This window comes from Macrobrachium rosenbergii, chromosome 10 (genome assembly GCF_040412425.1).
Source record: "Macrobrachium rosenbergii isolate ZJJX-2024 chromosome 10, ASM4041242v1, whole genome shotgun sequence".
NCBI lineage: Eukaryota > Metazoa > Arthropoda > Malacostraca > Decapoda > Palaemonidae > Macrobrachium > Macrobrachium rosenbergii.
This window is the reverse complement of record NC_089750.1, coordinates 67,412,251-67,424,654: the sequence shown is the minus strand read 5'-3', so window position 1 is coordinate 67,424,654 and position 12,404 is coordinate 67,412,251. Positions and strand designations below refer to the sequence as shown.

The 12,404-nt window shown below is 36.0% G+C and overlaps 1 protein-coding gene across 19 annotated transcripts in view; it reads right to left on the bottom strand.

The window, feature by feature from the left end:
- LOC136842768 (rho guanine nucleotide exchange factor 33-like) overlaps positions 1–12,404 on the bottom strand; it is a 161,820-nt gene that overhangs the window by 4,982 nt on the left and 144,434 nt on the right. For 10 of the 19 annotated variants that reach the window (XM_067110566.1, XM_067110565.1, XM_067110568.1 and 7 more), the window contains 10 exons: positions 11,316–11,497; positions 10,025–10,150; positions 9,667–9,853; positions 8,650–8,791; positions 7,669–7,965; positions 7,183–7,393; positions 6,540–6,786; positions 5,934–6,238; positions 4,829–5,545; positions 1,645–1,722 (listed from right to left, as the gene is read on the bottom strand). In XM_067110566.1, coding sequence (XP_066966667.1) covers positions 1,645–1,722; positions 4,829–5,545; positions 5,934–6,238; positions 6,540–6,786; positions 7,183–7,393; positions 7,669–7,965; positions 8,650–8,791; positions 9,667–9,853; positions 10,025–10,150; positions 11,316–11,497 — 2,492 coding nt within the window. Of the gene's footprint in view, positions 1–1,644; positions 1,723–4,220; positions 4,255–4,828; positions 5,546–5,933; positions 6,239–6,539; positions 6,787–7,182; positions 7,394–7,668; positions 7,966–8,649; positions 8,792–9,666; positions 9,854–10,024; positions 10,151–11,315; positions 11,498–12,404 lie in introns of all 19 variants that reach the window. The other 9 variants (XM_067110574.1, XM_067110572.1, XM_067110575.1 and 6 more) reach the window with 6 other exon arrangements.

The window sequence follows — 12,404 nt, the reverse complement described above, 5'->3', positions numbered from 1 at the left end:
CTGGGTATTAGCCAAAATAATCACACTTCTTTGATGAAGCAAAAAGCCAGCACTCAAACTACAAACAAAAATTTCATCAATGACAGAGGGCTTTGGTGAATTAAAATTCATATTCAGCATTCATTAAAATATATGCACACATTTCTGTAATGTACTACAGCACTTGTGTATAAACCAAGAATACTGTAGTATGAAGTTGGACAGCTGCATAGAAGGAATATAAAATACGAATTACATGCAACAACTTATAGGCAGAAATCATGCTAGTCATCTGAAATTTAAAACAAGTTGTTGAAATAAGAACTGAGAAAAGAGTTGCATTTTTGGTGTTGAAATGAGAAAAGAGGTGCCAATTTGGTCTGTGCATGAAAAGTCAAGGAGAATGAAAAATTTGTGCATGAAACCAGCAGTAACATACAGTACAATATAAAATAATTTGACTGAAAACGTAGCCAATGGTAATAAACACAACTGTTTGCTACTACAGTGTGATGATAGATCAGTTTACTGAGAGACAAAACTTCTAATATAGTATATCATCTCTACAGTGATATGGGATTTGGGTGTAGCTTGGGGCCAACAGAAATCTATTACTGTCAGCTCCTATGAATTTACCTTCAGTTGTTTATTTTCTTGATGCCTATACTGATGTTTTCAATGAATGGCTCAGAAATCACCCAGCTACCAAATAAGTATGCCTTCATGTTTATCACATCCTTATCTTGGTCTTTTGAAGCAGATTTAAGTCAATTGTTCAGAACCACCTTCTTTTCTTTCGATCTTGTTTCTTATGATGGTGAATAATATAGCTTCTAGTAAGTTGTCTTTTGGTTCAGATACATAAGAACCATGAAGCCTATTGAAATACCAAACAGATGCACACAGACACTTCCAAAGCAATATTTCAAAGAAAAAAAAAGTATATTTTTTTAATTTTGTGAGGTTGTCATTGTGTCTACAGTCTCCCTAAAATAGTAAGTCCTGTGTGTCATATACATAGCACTCTCTATATACTGTACATGAAGAGCAGTTCCACTACTGAAAATTTCATATTTAATGTTGGTATGCATTAGCACTAAGAAGCAGATCCTTAAGTTTCAAGTGATTATTAATATGCATTATACAGAACATGCATTCATATACATACTGAAATAGTTAATCAAGTCAAATGTACACTACCATACTAGTCTGACACCAAAAGGCAGTTATTAAACTTGCCTACCACTATAAATTACCTGTTATTGTATTAAAAAATCACTCCACAAACATTCAGCCCAGCTTTATTCTAACTTGACCTGAACAGATTTTTAGTTATTAAATATCTCAAAACAAAAGTCACATAAAAAGGAACCTTGGAGTAAAAAATAAAAAAGCAAGGGACTTTAGCACTCAGTACACTGAATACCACTTTGCATGTGTTATGCTCTTGCACTGACTTGCAAAATGCAACTGTCTCACCAAAGTAGGCAAGGAGATTCTTCTGTACTGGGTATAATTCTGCAATAAGCCTTGAAAATTTTTGATGGCAAAATTATAAAACAAAACCAGACAGCTGACTCCAACAAAAATTCATATAATCATATTTGTTGTGTGCAAGTTAGAGCAGTGTGAGGCCCATACAAAAGTAGCATTCTTTATGAATACCTTTGCACTTGCTGTGGGTGGTGGTGATGATGGCTGTGGTGATAGTAGTGGTGGTGGTGATGGGCGCGAGGCAGTCTGCTGCAATGAAATATGCACCCACCATTGAAAGCAAGTACCGTAGGTATAGGACTGGAGTTAACAGGGAATTACCAAAAAAAATTTCTACATTTACTGGTGGATTTTGGTATATTGCATCACCATTTTTCTAGATCTCAACTTTTTTTTTTTTTCTGCCTCACTTGGATAGCCAAGTTAGAGACCCTATCTTTGGCATGAACCAGGCATTTCCATCTAAACTATGTACAGGTACAAGGCTACTTTGGTTGATTATGGATATCTTCTAATGAAATCTTAAAAAAAAAGAGAATAGATACTTGATTATCAAATCTGTTGTGCCGGGTAGTACTAGGAACTTGTAATTACAGAAAAACGATCAAACTATATTATATGTTTGATGGTCATACAAACCACATCCAAACCCATATATATGAGTAATGTAATGTGAGTGGTAATTCAGTAAAATGGAGTAACAAACCCAGCAAAAACCTTATCATCTTTCTACCAATGTGAGTCGTGAAACAAGACACTAACAAACAATTATTTAGCAAACCCACAAATATTGATACAGTACAGCCTTTACCATGTATATTGAAACCGACACTGCTTTAGTAATTACTTAAATGATAGCTCTAATGTTAGTCCTGATAAGGAGTTGTAATATCCATGTACAGTATGTTATGGTTAATTATTTATCATATGAATACTGACTTGTTAGATCAAAATAACTTATTTCAAATTTATCCATATCCCAATAACTTTCATGTAAAAATGTTTAGTTAGCTTTTCACTTAGTATATATACAGATGCTTGCTTACAAAAAGCATTTATTCTATCATGGCACTGCAGTAATGCAGTTTGGTAATACTGTATGTACTTCTTTTAGCCCCATCTACCCTTTCATATATTTATTCAAGTACTATTCAGTGTTATTTACCAAAGTACCTACAAAATGTTTTCTATAAATACAAAATACTAAAAACAACAAGTCAACTGTAGACACAGACACCTTTGGCTCTTTTGCTATATATTTTTTCATTTGTATTGGGATTTACTTTTGTGTTGCTCTTTAAGAGCAGTCATTGAAATTATTCAATAACTGTATTTAAAAGGCATATGCAGAAGCGGGTGCCAGACCACCTTCCACTTTTTAAACATGTCTTGTTACTGTCCCTTTTTAGGACTGAGGCATTTTTACTTGATCAGTGAGTATATTTATAAGTCGGAAAGTAAATCTGGCATCAATAAATTTTTCAATTCATGTTCGCATGATAAATTTATCAACATCACCCACTGGGGTCATCAGTATATTCAGACATTGCCTACAGAAATTTCTCCTGTGAAATTTATGTACAATGTTAAAATATAGCTGGCTCTTGACTTACATGGAATTTCCTTCACTTATGCTGAATTCAGTTATGCAACCTAAAAACATGTTGCCAGAAGTTATTAAAAAAATGTGAAATATCCCAGAGTTTTAAGATCTTTAACTGGTTACCAAACAGGCACTTGTATGGCTAATCTTTTGCCTTACAGGTACCTTGTAAACATGTACATAATAAAAACCATCTAAAACAAGGGTTGCTTACAACATTATTTTCAGTTTTCAAGATTTTGTTGGCCTACCTCCTGATGGCTTTTGCACGAAAGACTGGCCTTCAAGTCCTTTTCAGACTTGCTGTTATTATTCCTTACTAGTGTTTTTTGAAAATTACAATATCACCTATATAAATGCATAAATTATTCCTACATGCAATACAACAGTCCTTGTATCTTCAATACCCAAGACCATGATTAGATTTTTCACTCAAGACATTAAAATGTTGATACTGTATAAGATACTGTAATATAGCTTATATATACCTAGATAATAAGTAATTTTCCTTGATAAAAAAAATTAACAATTCAATGAAATCCACAGTACATAATGACATACTTGTCAGCCATGAAACATAATACATTATCACCTGTTCAACAAGTAAGAAAATATGCAAGGCTTTTGTTCAGCAACTGTGAAACACATTTGTAAAATAATTCCAAGCACCAATTTTCAACCAAATTTCTTTTATAAAATCAGGTACAGTACTTTTAATTTTGCACACATGGAAGTGAGTGAGGAATCATAATCTGAACCAAAATAAGTTCTAAGATTTCTGCTGTAGACTGGTAGTGTTGCAAATAAATGTACCTTAAACTCAACAGACTGAAATATGCAGCATACTGTACCTAGAAAGCTTCTTATAAATAGATGTTTTGCAAGTTGCATGGAACTATCACTGCCAAACATGAGTATTATATTTGGTTACATTAAAATAACATAAAAATACTTAAAACACACAAAACAACTACCACTTACTATGATGAACACACACACTACCATCTAAGTAGCCAATTGTTTTTATAAAGCAAAATTCAATAGCATCTATTCCTGCATCCTCAAATAGTAAGGCTTCTACAATAAGATTATATCAGTTGACTGAGTTAAATTGTTTTATATTATAAATTATGTAAAAAATTACCTGTATTATAGCATCCCATGAAGTTGGCTTGCTGCTAGGTACCAAAACAAAATTACAAAATAGTATGGTATTATATCAGTTATGAAAACTCAAAAAGCTAAGTTTATAAAGACTACAGTCATTAATCTATATTATTAGTAATAATGAATAAAGAGGCTCAAATCTTATGCAATATACAATGACTGTATTACAAACAACATTAATTAAACATACATTGTTCAAATAGGATTATTAATCTAACAACATATACTGTTCTATAAGACAGATGACTTCATTGCAATACTGTGCTTCTGCATTTCTAAAACAATGTAGCTAAGTGTGCAACTGTGCTTAAAAATCTTCAGCTAAGAAGTACTTAAACTGAGCTTTCATGCAAGACACAAAGTGATCCTCTGGTTATAAACTCAGATGATCTGAAACTTGTATCTTCAGAGGAATGGCTAGGGGCCTGTTCCAAAATCCCAGGGGAACTTTCACACTTAACAAAATCCAGTGTGGAGTGGGATTTGAGCTTATGCTCATGGTAGGAAGAAGTGTGAGTGTAGTTTTGGAAGTGCGGTGTTATAATGACTGGAGGTGTTTTGCCAATGGACTGAGCATGTACATACCTCTTCTTGAAGGTAAACATATTCTTGAGAGAATTGCGGAGAGAAGACTTTTTCTTTCCCCGGGGATCATCGGAGTGTGAAGACTCTGTCCAAGCAGGAGAGGAGATCTTTTGTTGTCCATCAACATTGTGGATGCTATGAGCTGAAGTGAGTGTGTGGGGGTTAAGTGATGTTGCGTTATCATCTGAACTTTTGTGTACAGGACGAGGGTCACTTAAAGAGGGCTCACTAGCAGCCATGTCCTCCCAACGTCCAGAATCATGTGAAGGACTGCTATGGGCTGTCATATCCACCACTGACTGTGAAGGGGCAAGGCCACGAGGTGCATCTTGAACGACTAGTGATTGTGCTGGATGATGACTATGGGATGGTAAAGGGCGGCGAGAAGCCACACTCTCACTCCGCGATCTGATGCGAGGTACATCAGAATTAGGTGAATTGGCACTGCCTCGTGACCCACTGCTTGAACTACCTGAGCCTCTGGGCAAAGAGGATGATCGAGTATCTAAGAATACAGACCGTGGTCGGCAAGATGGTTGAGTGGCACTACTGTGGGATCTTTGTGGACTTGTCACTGACTGAGTACGATGTCTACCATCTGGAGATTGGTTGGGACTGCAGCTAATGCTAGTCCGATCAGGGCTGTAAGTAGGGCTACTGGGACTAAAAGGTGGGCTTCCTATTGATGAACTTGATCTTCGTGGAGATCGGCTGGTTCTAAAAAGAGCAATTTCATAAATAAGCATTAAAAATGCAATCAACATTGCTATTGTTTATCAAAGCTGAATTAAGAAACATCTAACAAAAGTTTACAGAAATGCTACCAATTCCTTAGTAATTTTTTTAAGCTACAATAAAAAATATTCCATCATTTCCAAATCTACCACTACACACTAAATGCTTTCCCAATATTAGTTGAATCTTCATGACACAAGCCCCATTCTCTAGTCATGCAACAGCTACACAACAAAAATACTGACCACATTCCAACCACTGTAACTTCAAGTATGGGGTAAAGAGACAATATGCCCCCCAAGGAAAAATTTTCAGTTATCGGAATACTGTTTTCTGAATTTCAGTAATCTCAAACAGTATCAAGTCTTACCTGTGCCTTGATGATGGGGGAGGAGGGGGTGGTGGATGATGGTGAGCAGAACCAGGCAATGGGACATGAGGAGAGAGCTGGGCATGAACCAGCTGGAAAGAATGTTCCATGGAATCATTAAGGCGTGCCAGAAAATCACGGAGACGTTCCAAGCAGGCATGAATGTGTTGGTAATCTGGATGCTGAGGTTCTGTGTATTTCAGGAGTTGCTTTAGAAGAAGGATGTACCTTGGTACTCTCTGAACAGGTGTCAGAAGGAATGCACCTAAATCAAGTCCACCACATGCTGGCTGCTCTAGACACACCTGGGAAGTACAACTGCCATTATTTTTCAAGTAATATGACAATTATAAACCAAATTGTCCTAATAATATCTGCATATTGTGCAAAAAAAATACAGTTGGATTGAGCATGTAATTTAATGTATTGCTTGGACAATTCTTAGAAACAAAATACCAAAGTTAACCTTATAACATATAAATACGACAGTAAATTCACTAAGCTGCTTTGCAGTTTCTTTTGCTTACTATGAAGTGTTTGTCACTTTCTATTCATTACATTTATATTAATTTTAAAATGAAAAATGTTTAAAACTAAGCTTTTAACCTTAATGAACTTGGTGAAGGGTTGAGAAGTTCGGCATAGTTTGTGAAATGTCTTGAGAACTTCGGGGAAGTCATTGACATATGCAGTATAAAGCCGCAATACATCTGTGTGACGAGGATCTGTAAACCTAGACACAACATCTCCTACCAAAGGTTGCCATTTCCATGAAGCTAGTCTTTCCCTCAACTGGTGTTGTAATAAGCAGTGTTTGTCATACAGCTGATAAACTTCCTCTGGGAATAAAGTTCTGAAAATTTTTTTAAGAAAATTACTAAGGCATATCACATGACTATTAAAATCACACAAATGTTACAGATACAGAGTACAATTTCCAAGAATGGTAACTTAACACCATGCCATGAATAATTTAAAATTGCATCTATAAAAATACTACAATTTTACAGTCATCATTACTGAAATAAAAATCTTTCATCATAAAAATGGCTGGAACACAAAACAAACCATTAATTCACAATTTCTCGCATTCAGTGAAATAATTGTGTACCAGGATAACAATGCAATGAAGTTAGTTTGAAATATTTTTAACTCTATCCAATTTAAGAAACAAGAGGAAAAACATGATTATCAAGTGGTCCCAAATGGAAATAACAAAAGGCATCATAGACAGTGGCTCTACACTTACGTTATATCTTTGTGTGTTAGAATTCCAGCTTTTTTCAGAGGTTCAGCAAATGTATCCTGAATAGTCCACAAAGTCTTGCAGTACTTCTTCTCTGTGTCGAGGAGTTCTCGAGCAATTCTGTATCTTTGGGTCTCCCTTGGGTCACGTGGGTCGTTCAGGGAATTCCTACTACGAGTTACAATAACTGCATATGGGTCACTATTCTCATGACCTAAGAATGCAAAGTAAAATAAAAATTATTAAAAAATAGAGCAAGAAAACTCTACAATTTCTAAACTATAAAATTAATTAAAAAGAAATGAATGCTATGCTGTATATAACATAAAAGTTGCACTGTCAAGGCAAGGTAAATGTATATGTATATATTTATTTTGCTTCAACAAATGTTTCAGTGTAAAGTAAAATACATTAGGGGTCAGTGACTCTAATTAATGAACAACCACGGAAATTTTGTAATGTCAAAAGGTACAAATATAAAGTCATTACCATGTTCGAGAGAGTAGTGATGCGACCGATGCTTTGCATCTCTTGACTGATCGGATCCATCTGAATCTGACCGAGCATGACTGCGATTGTGCCCAGAGTGACTGTGATGGTGGGAGTGGCTGTGATGGTGACTGTGAGAAGGCGGCTGACTGTGGGCTGAGTGGAGCTCAATACCACACTGTTGACTTAAGGAAGCACTAAGGCTGATCGTCTTGTTGGCAGCAATTGTAAGAGACGAGTCTGAATCGTACACCAAGCCTAAGTCTTCACTGTCACCTCCAACAGTGGCACTCACACCTGTCAAGGCATAAAAAATAAAAAAGATGACAAATCAGTGTATATGGAAATTTAATAGTCCACATCTTTAGAAATATATCTTGAAAATAGTGCCTTGCTTTAATATGCCCAAGAAGCAAGGCCAAATAGAACGAAGTAAAAGCATCAAAGGAGAAATTAGTACAACCATAAAGTTGTTTTGCTTGCCTCACTCTCTTCATTAGAAAACGAGATGCATGTGTGGAGCAATGCCCCCTGACAGTGACACATTCCTATTTAATTTTTAACCTTGAAGCACGACACTGATCTCACTTTGCACATAAGCTTCAGTAGTGCAGGATGCTTGCTAAACTGAAGTCTGTCGTCCACAGGACTTGAAAAGTTATGCTCTAGGATTAAATTTCTATTTGACTGTTGATCTCTGAGAACTTGTTAATGTAAATGACTGCCATGATAGCCTTACTAAACTATTTGGCAATTACCAACTGCTCACTGAGAAGTGTTTTGTTACTTTCCATTCATCAAATTTATATTAATTTTAAGATGAGTTTTTTGTATTTATACTGAATCCCCAATACCCATTAGTACTATGTAAATAAAGTTTGCAATACCCAAAATTCAGCCTTTCAGGAGCAGAAATTCTCTCGTTATCCTTCTCTTATGTAAACAGTTTCCAAAGGTACAGTATATTAAAATCAAACTTACTTTGTCTGTTGTGTGTAGAGTCTGAATGGTGCTGAGCTGAGAGAGCTGATGATGATGAGGGATGAACATGTGACCTGAGACCAGCTACATAGTCATAGACAGACGGAGGAACGAGGAGGGAAGGCTGCTCTGGCAAGGAATCCTTAAAAGAGAGGAGACTTTAATTCAGAAAATATTACTTCAAAATATTTTCAAAAAAAGTACTAAATGATATGATCTTGTAAATTATTTATTAAAGATACTCTTTGCATTCATTTTGTCCTTCTGTACATTACACTGTACATACATACATTCAATACTGTCATTTTCCCCAACGGGGTGGCTCTAAAGAAGAAACAACACAAAGGTATTTAGCTTTCTGGATCAAGCCTTGTGGGATGTGGGTGCTTGCCCCTTGACAATCTCTAACCTTAGTTACAACTACTCAATGGTTGAGTCAGTACGCGCACAATGGGTTTTTAATGAAGCATGGCCATCCCACCTATGTTGGTTCAGAAGTACAACCTAGGTCTCCTCGCTTGGGTGGGAGAAAGTTACCAATCTTTGTATGAGGCCTTTATAAAATATAAACACACACACACACACACACACACACACACACACACACACACACACACACACACACACACACACACACACACACACACACACACACACACACACACACACAATGATTGTAGTGGAACTTAGGGCAAGGTGCAATATATGCCTAGTTAACAATAATTTTTTAAGATTACTGGTAGCATCTATATAACAGGCAAGAAGAATTGGGCAAAAATGAGGTTGATTTATTTCAAACCACCAGTTTAATTCCGGCAACGTAAAAGAGTTTTATTACGAAGATATGTATAATAAACTTCATTAAAACTGGAACACTATCAGGTTTGAACCGAGTAATGGCTACGTATACTGTGGGTTTCTACATACTTTACATATAAAGTTGATGAATATTCTTGCTATCATGGACAGTAAAGAGAAGAACATTAACATGTGCAAGCTGACCAAACAATGACTTACCTGATCAGAGGCTCTCTGGTTAGTGGGTGTGGGAGAGGGCGTATGGTCTGTCGCAAATGCCTGGTGGGCGCGCTCTAATAAAAGTGCGACGCCCGAGTCATTGCTGTGGGTGCCGGAGCCTGATCTCCCCGGAGGATCTGGCACTGCGACCTCCACGGGCCCGCCTGCACGTCCATCCAATCTAGATCTGCAGTGGTTGTAGTAGTAGTGTAAAGTCATTTCAAGAACAGCAGAAAAACACAATAGTTACTTATCGAATAACAAAGTTAATCATAGTCATACGTACTTGAGGAAATATTCTCCAAGAAAAAACACCCACAACAATAAAAAAAACAGAACTGCATATGAAACTCCTTACCTAGTATGCAGAGAGATAACCCCAGCTTGTGACAAGTCTGAGATCAAGAGTTTTCTTTCATCAAGAAGCTGTGAAACAGAACTCTGTAGAGACTCTTGTCTCTCACTCACGGCAATCATCTCTTTCCTGAGGAAAAGAAGGCAAATAGCTTAACAGTAAAGTTGAAGACGAGTTCATTGTTACCTTTCATTAAATTGAACCATCATTTGGGATTAGGAAAAACATTCTAATTTATTTTGAGAGTTATAACATGATCGCTGTTTAAACATGAGGACCAGTAAAGCACCTTGGTGCAAAAATCTTAATATATGTGGATACTGAAAAACCATGAAGTAACAAAATGGGAAGTGTATGTGTCTGTTTAGTCAAGAAATACTTGAAAATGCGACCTTTTCAAAATATCAGGAGCAAGTAAATCGCAATCTTTAGTAGCCGAAGTTAAAGCAGAATATTTCTTAGTTATGACAAATTTCCATTAGCAAATCGAATCTCAAAAATATTTAAAGAAACAAGAACTAAGGAGCCGCACAAAAGGCAAGACTTATTCCGTATTGCTTCTCTCCATTAAGAGTATTGGAGGATATTTCTGATTTGGTGTCCCTACATTACCAGCCAGTGCAGTTGCAGATCTTTAAGGTCTTTACAGTCTACAAGAATAGCGACAGGAAGCAATGACAAACAGACCTAAAATATAAGTTGTATAAACACGTTTCTCATACAGAACAGAATTGAAACGGCAAATTCGTACATTTTTTCTGAGACGGCTAAAATTATTTTTGGGTAAAAATTACGAGCAGTAATCACCGCCTGATGCAAATTGAAAATATATTCCCCTCTAACCGAAAATACACATTAAAAAATGTTCTGAAACACCAAGCGAAAAAGCTGTATCTCTATGAATCCAGCTGTACCATACAATTATTAATAAAACTATTAAAATAACTGAAAAACGTTCATTCCAAGAGAAACTTCGTAGCAAACACTGATCCCTTACTGCAAGACAATTCACAATTTGTTCACTTTCAGAACAAAACCTAACAGAACTGAAAAAAAAATAACAATTCCTGGCAGTGTAACTGGTTAAACAAAGACCTCAATCTTTTAAATCAACCTGGGTTCGAATCCCTCCTGGGAATGAGAATACGAGTATCGTCATAATTTCCTTTTGGATTGCGAAGCTTGCTGCTGAAATATCGTTTACGACAATACTAGGAATTAAGATGAAGGTCCTTGTGGCTGTTGCAATACATCAAGTTGTGCAACCCGTTGGAGAAATATTCCTAGTACTTACTGCAAAGACGTAATGTCAGTCTTCAGGGAGAGAACCAGCTTCAGGACTTCCGCTGTGTTGTCTTGGCATCTCTGGCGGGACTCCTGAATTTCCTTAGCCAAAGATGGGTCCTCCACGACCGAACTCAGCCGCGTCACCGCCTCCGTCAGGGTACCTTTCATGGCCACCACAGCTTCTTGAAGCTAAAAAAAATTGAAAACATAATGAATGTCACAAAAGGAGGAAATGACAACTGATGATAAGTATGAATGGTAAATATTGCAGATGAAAAAATTACTAATTAATAACTCATTATGAAAAATATCTCGATACTTTAGCTGAATTACTGAACATTGATGGAATTTACATGAGATGATAACAAAACAGCAAGGAAAACAATATAAAAATACTTAATAATAATTTTGATGAAAAGAAAATAAACATTAATGAAAAATACTGTTGTCAAGAATCAAATCAAAATTCTATTAAGCAATGTTCATATTCAGTGCTCCATCTAAATATTAAAGTAGGAAATGGAAGTGCACTTTAAACGATTATGAAAATAACGACACTGAAAATAAAAATCACAGATATGAGGGAAAGATTCTAGCTAAAAATCTAATCATTCTCACGAGTCTTGTTTCTGTGGAGACCTTACCTATGAATGACTTTAGATCTTAATCACTTGATAAATACCGCCCCTTCTCTCAAGTGAATTCTGCTTTTTTACGAATATTGTTTTCTAGATACCCTTTTCACTTGTCGACCCGTGAATTTGGTGCGGCATGCCTATAAATAATAACCACAACACAACAAGAACTGTCTTAGGCTACTCGCTAATAAAACAGAAGTAACGTCTGAAATAACGTTACCTCCCGATAGTCAATCCAGTTGGTGTGTGGCCCGAAACCAAACCTTCAAAAACTAACTTTATACAGTGTATTACAATCCAGTGATTAAAAAAATGCTTGCAATTTAACCCACAATTAGTCCGGTCTGTGTATTTTTAATTTTTTTTTTATATAAATGGCTCTGTATAAACTTGATTAACAAGTAAATGATCCAATTTCATTGAGGACAGGAAATCATATTTTAAAATCTAAATTTTCT